The sequence below is a fragment of the Mustela nigripes genome, chromosome 7, assembly GCF_022355385.1.
Source record: "Mustela nigripes isolate SB6536 chromosome 7, MUSNIG.SB6536, whole genome shotgun sequence".
Classification (NCBI taxonomy): Eukaryota; Metazoa; Chordata; class Mammalia; order Carnivora; family Mustelidae; genus Mustela; species Mustela nigripes.
Genome location: NC_081563.1, coordinates 89510376 through 89522520, shown reverse-complemented (window position 1 = coordinate 89522520; position 12145 = coordinate 89510376). Strand labels below are relative to the sequence as shown.

General features: G+C 48.9%; 1 protein-coding gene across 2 annotated transcripts in view; it reads right to left on the bottom strand.

Annotated features, from left to right (window-relative positions):
- The window catches only part of SH3RF3 (SH3 domain containing ring finger 3), a 356455-nt gene that overhangs the window by 4941 nt on the left and 339369 nt on the right, over positions 1–12145 (bottom strand). The window contains exon 9 of one of the 2 annotated variants that reach the window (XM_059406397.1): positions 5211–5545. In XM_059406397.1, the coding sequence (XP_059262380.1) occupies positions 5211–5545 (335 nt within the window). The remainder of the gene's footprint in view (positions 1–5210; positions 5546–12145) is intronic. The other variant, XM_059406398.1, reaches the window with a different exon arrangement.

The following is a 12145-nucleotide window of genomic DNA, read 5'->3' as shown; positions in this document are numbered from 1 at the left end:
ATTTGGTGCTTCTGAGCAATTCAATGACTTAATGAGCCCAGATGGATGATGTGGGCCTTTTGTATAAGAGTCGAGCAGTTAATGTTCCTGTCCAGATCATTCCAAGATTCAGAGCTATTTTTCCTGCTGCATGAAAGTAACTGATACTCCCTGTTACAGACACAAAGGGCCAAATGAACAGTTAAGGACAGTATAACTCTCGTGTTATGACTGTGGCATCATAGATCAGAAGAGACTTACTTCCCTGTACTGTGTTAAGGTTATGTTAACCACAGATAATTTTCAGACATAAAACTCAGGAAATCAGAAGGCTCAAGATCAGTATGAATTCCTACCATTGCCTATTGCAATTAGCATCACATGTGAAGGGTGATATGTCTTCCTCCTGTCTCATCTGCCCCTCCTCCTGACAACAGGGGTCCCAAGGGGGGCCTGTGAGTGCCCAGCTCTTCAGAGCACTTTCTTCAGTGCTGTTGAGCACGTGTGATCCCCAAGCTGGCAGAATGTGCTCATCGCAGAGAAGAGTCCTTCTAGGCTCTTGGAAATAAGCATATGTTTATATCCTAAACACTAAACTCTGATAGCAACACATGTATTAGTTGCCTGTTGCTGCTGTAACAAATTTCCACAAACTTGGTGGCATAACTCAGCATTAATTTCTTACTCACAGTTCTTCAAGTCAGACATCTGATATCATCTCCCAGGCTGCACTCCTTCCGGAGGCTCTAGGGGGAAGGCACTCCTGGAGGCTGCCTACATTCCTGGCTGGACACTCCCTTCTGTGTCTTCAAAGCCAGCAACGCTGCTTGAGTCCTCACACCTCATCACCTTGACCTTCTCTGCTGCCTTTCTTTCTTACTTACAAGGACTCTGGGGTCATACTGCGCCCAGCCAGATAATCCAGGATAATCTCTCAATTTTAGAGTTAGCTGGTTAGCAACCTTTGTTCTGCATTCAGGTTTCATTCCTTGAGACTATGTGAGGCCTCGAAGCCATGGTTTTGGGGAGTAGAGCATAGACATCTTTGGGAAGCCATTACTCTGCCTACCATGACACATGATAGATCAAAGCCAAAAACCTTTTAAATCCTAACAAAACCAAACAATTCACAGGCTGGTAAAAGAGGAGGATAAAGACATGGTGTGTGTGAAGACGTGGGCAAAACGACATTGCCAATCAAAGGTTGAGGAGGGGGTGACAGGCAGCACTGGGGGCATCATCAGATCATTCTTCTAAAGGTCACAGCATTTCACAATATTACATACATCATTTCCAATATTATTAATGTTCTTTTTCGTGCATTCATACTTTCCCATGTATTGATCTCTGTGTTTTACAAATATTATAACCCTCAGACAGGTATATCCCTAGTTTGTAGATAGGGAAATGGGGACTCGAAAAAATGAAAACACCTATTTGGGTGAACACTTATTTGGGTAAGTGGTCAGTGCACCTATCTCTCAGAGCTACTTTGTAACCTCCCCGAGATATGAGAGAGCTGGGAGGCAGGCATCCAGAGGATGGGTGGTGGGGTGGCTGGCCCAAGAATTCCAACGCACTTGTCCAGGGTTGGTATATCCCTGCCAGGGAGCCAGGGCATTGGACAGTATTACTGGGTCCCGTAACTACAGTGCTCTTCTGTGTTCCCCGGGTACCTTCCAGAAATGTGGCTCCCTGTACACACTGTCCATAGGACTTAATATATCTAGATGGCCGAAGATTAGGGTCCCAAGGAAGGGGTAGTGATGGGCACCCTGGTTTATGCATTAGGCCTATGAGTTTGGCTCCTACAGGTCTCCTGAGAGCCGGGCCTGCCACTAAGTGAGATGACTTGCAGGCCTGGCCTGGTGGGCCTGGAGGATGTTCTCCATGGTTCACTCCCCTGGGAGGCCTCACTCCAGCCCAAACTTCCTTCCTCTGTGAGAGTTTGGAGAGCAGCTCCCGGTGTCCCCCCAAATCCTCTGGAGAAAAATGGAGAGATCCGAGGGAGTATGGACATAGGCGACACCCCAGACATGCAGCAGCCACAGTCCAGCTGCTCCGCTCAAGGTAGAGAGGCCCCTTCCTCAGTACACTGGTGGTAGAAACCTCCTGGAATCTGAGCCCCAGCTGCCCTTTGCCTTTCTCCCACCTTTGAGCCTGTAAAGTGGCCTTGCACACAGCTGGCTCTCAGCAGCTCTGTGGCCTGTGGAGCGAATGCCGGGGCCTCTAGAGAGGTGAGTCTTACTAGGGCTGCTCCCCTCCAGCTGCTAGCTAAGTCTTATTCACGAGCCTGCAGGGTCCTAGGCCAAGTGCTTTCGGGAGCTGCCTCAGCTCAGAGACTAAGCCTTTCCTTTGTTAAACCCTCGCTCCAACCTGCTGGGGCTCTCCAGGACACCAGGCAGCTGATGGGCTGCACAGGGTGAGGGAAGGGGGCATCTGGGGGCTCATTAGGCAGTAGTTTGGTTTCAGGCTGTATTTTGAAAACTCTCATCACTAATGAGCTGCACAGTGTGCTGGGAACAAGCAGGGTGCCAAGAGTCTCTGGGTACAATAAGCCCTGATTAGATGGAATATTCACAGAATGAGAGTAATTCTCTGAACTTTCTAGTTAATCATAGACTCCCATGATTTTTTTAGAATAGGGTCTTTTAAGACCTTTTATGAAGGAGTCTGGAAGTAGAGGGATCTGAGGAGAATAGAAACCTAGGGGAAATATGAGAGCAGCTTTGAAATATCTAGGTCTGTCACTCTCAGGAGTCACCAACATCATGACCTGAGGCAAAGGGATAGGGAACCACATTCAGAAATCACAGGCAGCTGGGGGTTGGTCTTGTGGAAGGAAGAAGGTTCTGACATGAAAGCACTACACAAAGTTGGAGGAGGCTCCCTGGAGGGAAGTAGAGGAAGAAAGAGAAATTGTGTGTATGTGGTATTTGTGTGAGATGTGTCTGAGGTATGTGTGTGGTATGTGTGGTGCATGTGTGTATATGTGTGGTGTGGGGTGTGTGTGTGTGGTATGCTATCAGGTATGGTGAGTGTGTGTGGTGTTTGTGTTTGGAGGTATACATGTGTGCCTATGTGTGGTATGTGTATGTGTGTGGTGTGATATGTGTGTGATGTGTGTGTTTGGGGGTACATGTGTGCATGTGTGCAGTACGTGTGTGTGGTGTGGTATCAAGTGTGGTGGAGTGTGTGTGGTGTGTGTGTCCTGTGCGTGTGTGTTGTGGTATCAGGTGTGTGATGTGTGTGTTTTGTCTGTGTGTGCAGTGTGGTATCAGGTGTGGTGTGGTAAGGTGTGAACTCAGTCTCCTCAGGGCCTGGGGATTTGCTGTAGGGGAGACACGTCATGCTAACGGGTCCTGCACTGAGTGAGTCTGAACGACAGTTGTATATTGAATACACAGGGGGTGGTGACCAACTGCAGAGGACCCTGAAGCATATGCTAATATCCTGGCAGGGCTATGACATGGTCCATAGTGTCTGAAGACCAGAGACACCCAGATCCCTTGGTGGGCAAACTACATTGGCACGACTGCTGACCATGCTCCTCAAAGCGGTTCAGAGCCCATGCTCCGTGGTTGGAAAGCCCTCACTTCAATCACTGGCTTGGCAGCTAACTTGCTGTGTGATCTTGAGCAAGTGGCTTAGCCTGTGAATAACCTCTGTTTCCTCAGCTATAAGATGGGATACTGAATTTGAAGGGTTCTTGCAAGGACTGAGGTAACACACACAAGACACCTAGAACATGCCAGCAGATGGTAAGCTGATGCACAGCATGGCTGTGGTAGGTATTTTCGACTGGAATCCATGCTGGTTGTTGGGTGTCTGAATGTCACTCCCCAAACGCTAGCTATAATTCTAAATGCAGAATTACAGAAATCCATACCAAGCTCACGCTGTCGCTCCACCACCTGGGGAAATTGTCCTCTCCATGCCCTGGATCTCAGTACCACAGCATCAACCCTAAAGCCCATCGTCTGGGTATGTCTTGGCAAACTGGCCTGTGGCTGGTTTGTGTGGTCCGAGAACAAAACATACTTTTACTTTTTTAAATGGCTGAAAACCAAATCAAAACAAGACTATTTCGTGACACAAGAAAATCACATGAAATTTAAATCTTGGTTTCCGTAAGTGGAGTTTTACTGGAATACCCACACCCGTCATTTCTATGTTGTCTATGGCTGCCTTCACGCTGTCATGGCAGAGCTGAGTGGTTGCGACGGAGACCTTATGACCTACGACGTCTGTGGATTTCCCCACCTGGGCCTTGACAGAAGTTATGTCATCCCCCATTTACACGGAACCTCAGCTAGCCTTGCCTTGGTGCTGGAGGTTAGTGGGTGCTCAGGACAGTGTTGGCCTTCTCAGGCTTCAAGCACCAGGAGACACAGGAAAGGGCTGGCTGTCAGTCAGTGTGGCTGAGGGGAGGGGCATTCTGACAGAAATGTCAAGTTTGCTCTCTCAGGAGACTGCTCACAGTTTTACTATTTAAGCAGTGTTCCAACAAGAAGCCACTTAGAAGGGGAAGAGTACTTCCCCCCTGTCTTAATTTGACACCATCCTCTCTCCCTGCAGTGCCTTCCAACCCTTATTCGAAGCTCTTGAAGAACTACCTCAAATGGGCCCCTCCACTGAACAGGACACCAGTTTCTGACCCCTTGTAAAGTTCAAGCACCTGAGGCCACCCTGTAGATTGTTCGTTGCTCTGTAAAACTCTAAGCTTAACTATGACGTTTCTGGTTTTGGTAAAAAACAGTGAATACTGGCAATTTTGTATGGTTCAACCCAACAGACTATAAACCTTGAAGCCAATCTGGGGGTAATGTTTTATAACTTTAAGATGTCGTAGCTGGCTTCCGGGGTAGGGCACTCCAGGTTTCCACAGGGCTGAGGGGGCGTAGTCTCTCACTAACATCATCGCTTTCTTTGGGCTCAGTACCCCATCAGTTCTGCCAAATGTCCTGATGAATCCCTTGCAAATCCCAAACTCAGGATCCAGGTGGATTCGGAACATGAAATATGCCCCCCTTCATTCCCAAATGTGTTTTATCCGATGGTCACCAGCCAAGCTCAGGAGCCAGGCTCAGGAGGAGATGTGGTAAGAGGGATGCTGGATAAATTTATTCCACAGAAAATCCCCTTTGTTACTCTTTCCCTCAATGGCTCTAATCTCAGAGACCAGCCCACACCAAGGTGCCAGAGGACGTGAGCCCACCCTCCCCCCTTACCTCTCCCTGGACAAAGGCTTGGGTTCGGGACGGATGGCAGCCATGGAGAGAGATGCTTGCCTGGAGGGGGACGAGGAGAAGTTCAGATCCAAGGAGCCCGCCTTTCTGTGCAGCGGTTCCATGCCCACGGCACCCTGCATCTCGCTCTCTATGGGGCAGGACCCTGCCCTGCCGTGGATGGACAGTGAGGACACTTCAGGCCCCACTGCACCCTGGAGTGAGGAGTCCACTGCCACCTGGGAGTCGTGAGTTGGAGAGACGGATGGTGGGGAGCGAGATTTCTTCTTGGTGGATGCCCCAGCGAGAAGCTTCAGCAGCCCACTCTTCTTCTCTTTCTGGAAAGACACACAGAATTGAAATCCCGTGGGTTAACACTCCTAAATGCCTTTGCTGTTGACAAGTGAGGAGGGAAGTATCATCCTACTTAGAAACTTTAAACAAATCTAGTAAAGCTGGTTAGAGGAAGAAAACAAAGTTAAGACTGAAAGTTTCTCCAACTCTTGTTTTCCTTTCTTTCCCAAACCTGGTGCAAGTGACCCAAATGGACCCAGGAGGCCCAGAGGCAGCCCAGAAGGCACTACTTCCAGGAAACGATTCTGTCGGCAGGGGGGGCCTTCCCGACAACACCCCCCACCTCGCCATCACAGGACCATTCCATATGGGCAATTCACTTGCTGTGATGAAGGAGCCAGCAGTCAACATAATTTGCTTTTTTTTTTTTACCTAAGAGGGGAGTGAAATGACTCTACATCACGCTTCCTGAGATTAGCTCCTTCAACCAGTTTATAGAACCAGAGCCCATGTAGCCTGGACGCATCTTTGTTTGGAAACCCTGGGCAGCGCTGTAGGCAAACTCTTCTCTGCACAGATTTCTTTATACCACACAGGAAACCAGCAGTGGTGTGTGTGTGTGTGTGTGTGTGTGTGTGTGTGTGTATACCGCATAGATTCCCTGAGAAAGTTCTTTGCAGGTGGGAAGGACCACTTGTCCCAGAGCCCAGGGCAACTCCCCAGTGAGGGTGACTTCTCTCTCGGTGAATTCCCTCAGTGGGAAACATCCTGATAAGACCTCTTTCCCCAGCAGGTAGCTTCCTTATCTTAAGAGAAAGGGCTGCTATGGGATGTGACAGCTAGCAGGTCATGGCTCTTCACACACAACACCTGTGACATAATCAGAAGTATCTGCCCTTATAATCATGGGGCCATCAATACGCTGTCCCCCTAGGATGTGCAGACTGCTCTCCTGCTTCAGCTTACTCCCAGTTCCCCTGGAGGACTGCACAGCGCCCCACAAAGCCACCGGCTGGCAGGACCGTGAGCAGAGTCTCCCCTGGGGGCCCTGCTCACTATTCCCTTTGTACTGAAGGGGCATCCTAGGGGCTTAAAGCAAGATCTCAATAAAAAACAGAGAACAGGCTGGGGTGGTGACACAGACCTAGAGAAGGATCTGGGCAATGCCCTCGGGTGACCAGGACCAGCCACCATGGCTGCCCTGAATTCTGCATATCACTGTTAGTGAATGGGCATGTCAGCTTCAGCATGTGCTGATTACATGGAAGCACGGAAGCAAGAGTGAACCATTGCCAATGAGCGAGGTACGTGTGTGAAAGAGAAAGTGTGTGCATGCAGAAGTGCTTTTAGAACAACACCCTTGCTCTGGGATTTGACCATCTTTATGATCTTACTTGAATTTTATTTATTTTAAAGATTTTATTTATTCGAGAGAAAGAACACTTGAAAGAGAGCATGCACGAGTGAGGTTGGGGGGCAGAGGGACAAATGGACTGCCCACTGAGCAGGAGCCCGACTTGGGCCCTTGAGATCATGACCTGAGCCAAAGGCAGATACCTAATCAACTGAGCCACCCATGGACCCCAAGAGTTTAGTTTTCTAATGTTCAGTGGAAATCAGGTGGCAGGGGAATATGGGCACATGGTGTAGGACAGCGACAGCAAAAGGAAGGCTGAAGCTAGAGCCACTGAGTCGGCGATGACCATCAGAAACTGCTTTGGTCACAGGGCTGAGAAGACCTTGAGGTGGTCTGATGGAGGATTTCCTTTTCCCAACCTACTTGTCTGCATGGTTAGAGGCTTCTGTGGGAGGGCGGGCTAAGTGGTCCCGAAATATTCTTAAAATGCACATATCCAGAGATGTGCATATCCTTAAGCTAAGCCAGTAACACTTTAGTATGAACAGGTCTGTATGTTTTTCTCTACTCTTAGTATGGATGTTGATAGAAAGAATGGAAGTAGATGTCCTGGATACTCTCCCTGGTGAGGACTGGCGAGTATGGGTGAGCCCCAGGCTAGTGGGGAGCAGGTGGGTGTGGGGTAACACAGCGAAGGGCAACCCCCTGTCTTTATGTCGCCCCAGCTCTGTCCTCCTTCCACATCCACATAGTGGTGACACACTTGGGAGAACTTCATGAGTTTGGCCACCAGGGGGCACCACAGAGCTGGCTCAGAGGCGTCCTTGTCTCCCAAGTAGCTGGGGCTCTGAGGCCACTGCCACAGCCACAGCCATGGCCATGGCCACAGAGAGGTGTGCACAGCTGGCCAGGTGTGTCTGCTCTTCATGATGATAGTCTCCTAACCCGAGGTTATGAAGGGGAGGGCATTGGAGGTGGGACACGGTGTAGGCGTGAGGGGTGGCGTCTGATGGTTCATGGCCCTCTGGGGGCTGCAGAAGGACACCCAGACACAACACCCAGACCCTGCCAGGCCAGGCATCACAAAAGCTATCTGCTATCAAATGCTCACATTCCAGTCACTAACCCTGTGGCAGGGTGAAGCTGAAAGTGACCAGTTAAAGTAATTTAATTGCATAAGTACACATAGAATACATATACAGTGACATAAAATTATGCAGAGTGTGCATGGGATTGGCAGCCCCGCCAGCGCGTGGAGGCAGGAGGAGCCACCGCCTGCCCTCACTGCTATCCCTGAGGGGACTGACTTAGGCTGGGCCCAAGGGGCAGCCCTAGTGGTAGGCCAGTGGGCTCCCAGGACCCGGTGCGAAGCAAACACACGGAGAGCAGTTTGACAGGGTGGACCTCTAGGCCATGACACTGGACTATCAGACGCTCAACGGGCATGGGGTTCCACTAGCAATCCATGCGTCAGGAGGCACACACTCAGTGGGGCATCACCTGCCGTGAGAGATGCCAGCCGGAGTCCCAGCCAAAAGGGCTCCAGGTGGGAAAAACTTTCCACAGTGACTGCCCCCATCACCTGGGAACAAGCACTGGCTCCACTATATCCAATTATCTCACTGCCATTCAGAGCCGTGTCCCTGGCCTCTGCTTCATAGGTGTTAAAAGCAGAAGGAGACAGAATGAGGATGTGCCCAGGGCAAGTGGGGAGCTGCCTCTTAGAGTTTCAGGGGTGAAACCACAGCCCTACCTGACACACCATGTCAACCAGCATGACAGCACTTGTGACTCTTAGGGTGGTGTCCTTCTGCCACCAGCAGAGAAGAGGTTTGATCAACAGAAACTCTTTTACAAGGTGCTGTCTCGGGACAGAAACCCCTGAAGCCTTGAGCCACGTCACCATAAGGCATGCTGTGCAGAGAGAAGACAGAGCCACTGGGTCACTTAGCGCGTTTGTTGGGAAGTATGGCCTTAGCAGTGGTTTGGAAAGAGGTACACAAAAGTGATGGATAATATTCTTGTCTCAGCTCTCCACAATTGAATATGATAGATGATTTTCTTATTTTGACTTTGGCAAACACGGATATCACGACTGGAAAACCCTCTCCTCCGCTGTCCATGACTGAATTCTGCTAATGCCTCCAGTACTTGGTTATTACAAATTGCTGTGGAATTGGTGACCTGGCAATTACCACGCACACAGAATTCACAGATGTTCCAAGCCCTCCCCCTGGCGGTCGCCCTATTCTGGGTGATGCAGGTAAGGATCCGCCGATGGGCACTTTAATGGTGGTGGGAACAGACCTGCCAATCAATTTTAGGAGCAACACCACAGGCAATGAAAAGTTTTAGAGGACACAATTTCATGTTAATCTGGACTAGAAGTTTGTTAAAAGAAAGATGGATTTGCCTGGGTTTCTCCTGGGAAAATAACTAAATTAGGGATTTCCTGAGCCTGGTCAGAAGCAGAGAATGGTGACCCCCCCTTATAATTTTGGGGTTGTTTTAGGTATGTTTTAGGAGAGTCATTGCTGTCCTACACCGTTTCTGGCCAGCATTCCACTGCCTCCATCTGTGGCCTCCATCCCCCTCTCCACAGGAGGGTCACTTTCTATCCCCAGGCCATGGTGCAGCCATTTCAGCCTTGTGGGGGGCCCCCGAACAGTCTGAAGTGTGGGGACAAAACTCCTCCCTCTTACAAGTCCTGCGTGTGGAAGGCACATATGCAGAGAAATGTGCCCTCATCTTTCCAAACGAGTGATGGGATGCTCCTACTCCTCTGCGAGGCCCTTCACTGCATCCCATGCAGGCAACCCTCCCTCGAGGCCTGACTCCCTCCCCTTCCTCTGCCGCTGGAACAGGACAGAAGCGCAGGGGCAGCCCAGGCCAGCGGCATGAAAGCCTGGCTCCGAGTCCTGGCTCCGCCAACACTGGGTTGTTAAGATGACAAATGGAAGAGTCCTTTTTAAACTATGAATGCATGTCACAGGTATTTGATTGTGTGGCTGCTTTTATGATGTGTTTATATGATGTGCTATTTTTAGGTTTTTGCAAAACACCCACCACCTACTTAGCTCCCAGTATGTTTTTGCTCAATGAATAAAAGCAACTTCACTTCCACCTGAGGCAGGTGTCTCACTGAGACTCCTCATCTTACCTTGAGAGACCCCAACAGGCCAACACGGGGTCCCTTGGCTCTCCGACTTCAGGTACAAAGAACCAACAAGGAAATTGGATAAAGTGTCAATGTTGGCTCCACCCTCAAAGATTCCAACCAAGCAGGTCTGAAATGGGGGCCAAAAAAAGTGATTCTGATCTAGGACCCGCAAAAGGATCAATTACAAGCCAATGGTCACGTGTCAACCTGCTGAAATCATCAGGAGACTACAGATAGTGCTGTAAACACCCAGAGAAGAGACCGGATTCATGGGAAGTGGAGCAAACAAGGAAACTGGTTTGCTGAGCACCTGCTAAATGCCCAGCCGGAGGAACAGGTATGGATTTTAAAGCTGTGCTTTGCGGTGTTGGCCTACGTGGGTGTGCTGATTCTAAGCTGAGGGTCTGAGCTGTCTACCAGCTTCCAGGTGGGGTCATCCTGCCTGGTCACACTCTCAGAGGCACAGGCTGATGTATGAATAGAGGCTCAGCAAGCAAGACAGGCCACATCAGGCCCAGGAACAGGCTTGAGCCAAGGGCTGCGGGTACTGGATAAGGTAATTCTGGAAGCTCTGGCTCTCGAAATACGCATGCAGTTCTGAAAGCCTCCCTCAGCATCTAACCAGAGCATCATCATGTGAGAGAAGAGCTTATGAGTTGCATTAAAAAAATTTATGTGTGTACACACACACACTAACACATATGGACACATACACACTCTAAAATAAAGTCATACCCTACTTTGAAAGAACCATCTGGAAACATAACATTCAAAAGAAGAGTTATTTGAAGGTGTTCATTCATTATAGGAAAACTGTACAACATTTTACAAATAATAAAATAATAGCTTTTCTGTTATGGTTAAAATAGGGGCCTCCCTAGGGGCCTTAACTGTTTTACGGAACATTAATGTAAAAACTTGGCAAAAGGGAAAAGAAATTGAAAGTTCAAATTAAGAACTTCTGCCCATTAAGAATCAACCAAAAATTATGGAAAATTCTCTGTGAAATTATACAAAGCCAAAGGGAATAGAACTTGATTTATAAAATGTGAGAGAAGAGCTTTTAGGGATACAATTCATTTCGTTAAAGTGAAGTAAATCCGTAAATGTGACCTATAAGTACCACGTTATTTGATCAAGTTGTCTCCTTTGTTAACCTATGTTAAAGAAAGTGGCCACAGCCTAGTTCCCCTCAACCAGATTCTTAATTTTTTTTTGTGCAGGGAAATATTTAAAATCTCTGGTCAGGCACACACTGAACACTGAGCCACCTATGGTGGGTAGTATGTCAACTCAGACTTGATTGCAAGGCTTAGCCCTAACAGTCTAGGAAAACCTCAGCCTGAAGAAGAATCCCTAGTTGATTGGACCCGGGGATGGGTGCACACTCTGTTCAAAGTCAGAAGGATGACTGAGAACTCTACCTTTGAGAACAAAGGATCAAACACAATCACACATTTTCACTCTGTGTTTGCATGAGCTGAGACGCAGGAGACAGTGGTCACAAGTCATGGGTCATGTTCAGATGATGTGTGGACACTCAGTGACCTGGGAGCATCTTCAGGCTGAGAAAAGCATAGAAATACTCCTTCCAGATGGTTAATATTAGTTACAGGATTGAGCAGGCACAGGAGGAAGGCTCTGGGCAGTAGTAGTTTTTGTGATGCGATTTTGTATTTGTTTGAGTCAAATGTGTATTTCTTTCAGTTTAACGGGGGAAACATAATAAAGGAAAAAGGTGCCACCTGTTGCTTTGAACATAATGGTACTAGACGTGATGAGCCAGTGAGAACTTTTGCTATTAGCTTATGGACGAGGTGGTCTTATAAGAGGAGGCTCTTGGGGTGGTGGTCTTGAGGACTGGGCTGATTGGATATAAGAAAAGGGAGAGGGCCTGGGGGTGATCTGGCATGAGAAGGTGTGGAAGGAGGAGAGAAGATGTCTGTGAGATGAGAAAGGCAAGGGAAAGCATATCCTGGGGCCATGAAAGCAAGCAGAGGTTACTGGAAGTCTGCTGGGCAGACACTGGGAGCTGCCAGGAGCTGTGGTTGGGGGCAGAGGTGTGGGAGGGAGAACGGCAGGTGAGCGAGTGACTTGGGTGGCAAGGTCATCAGTACGCAGCCATGG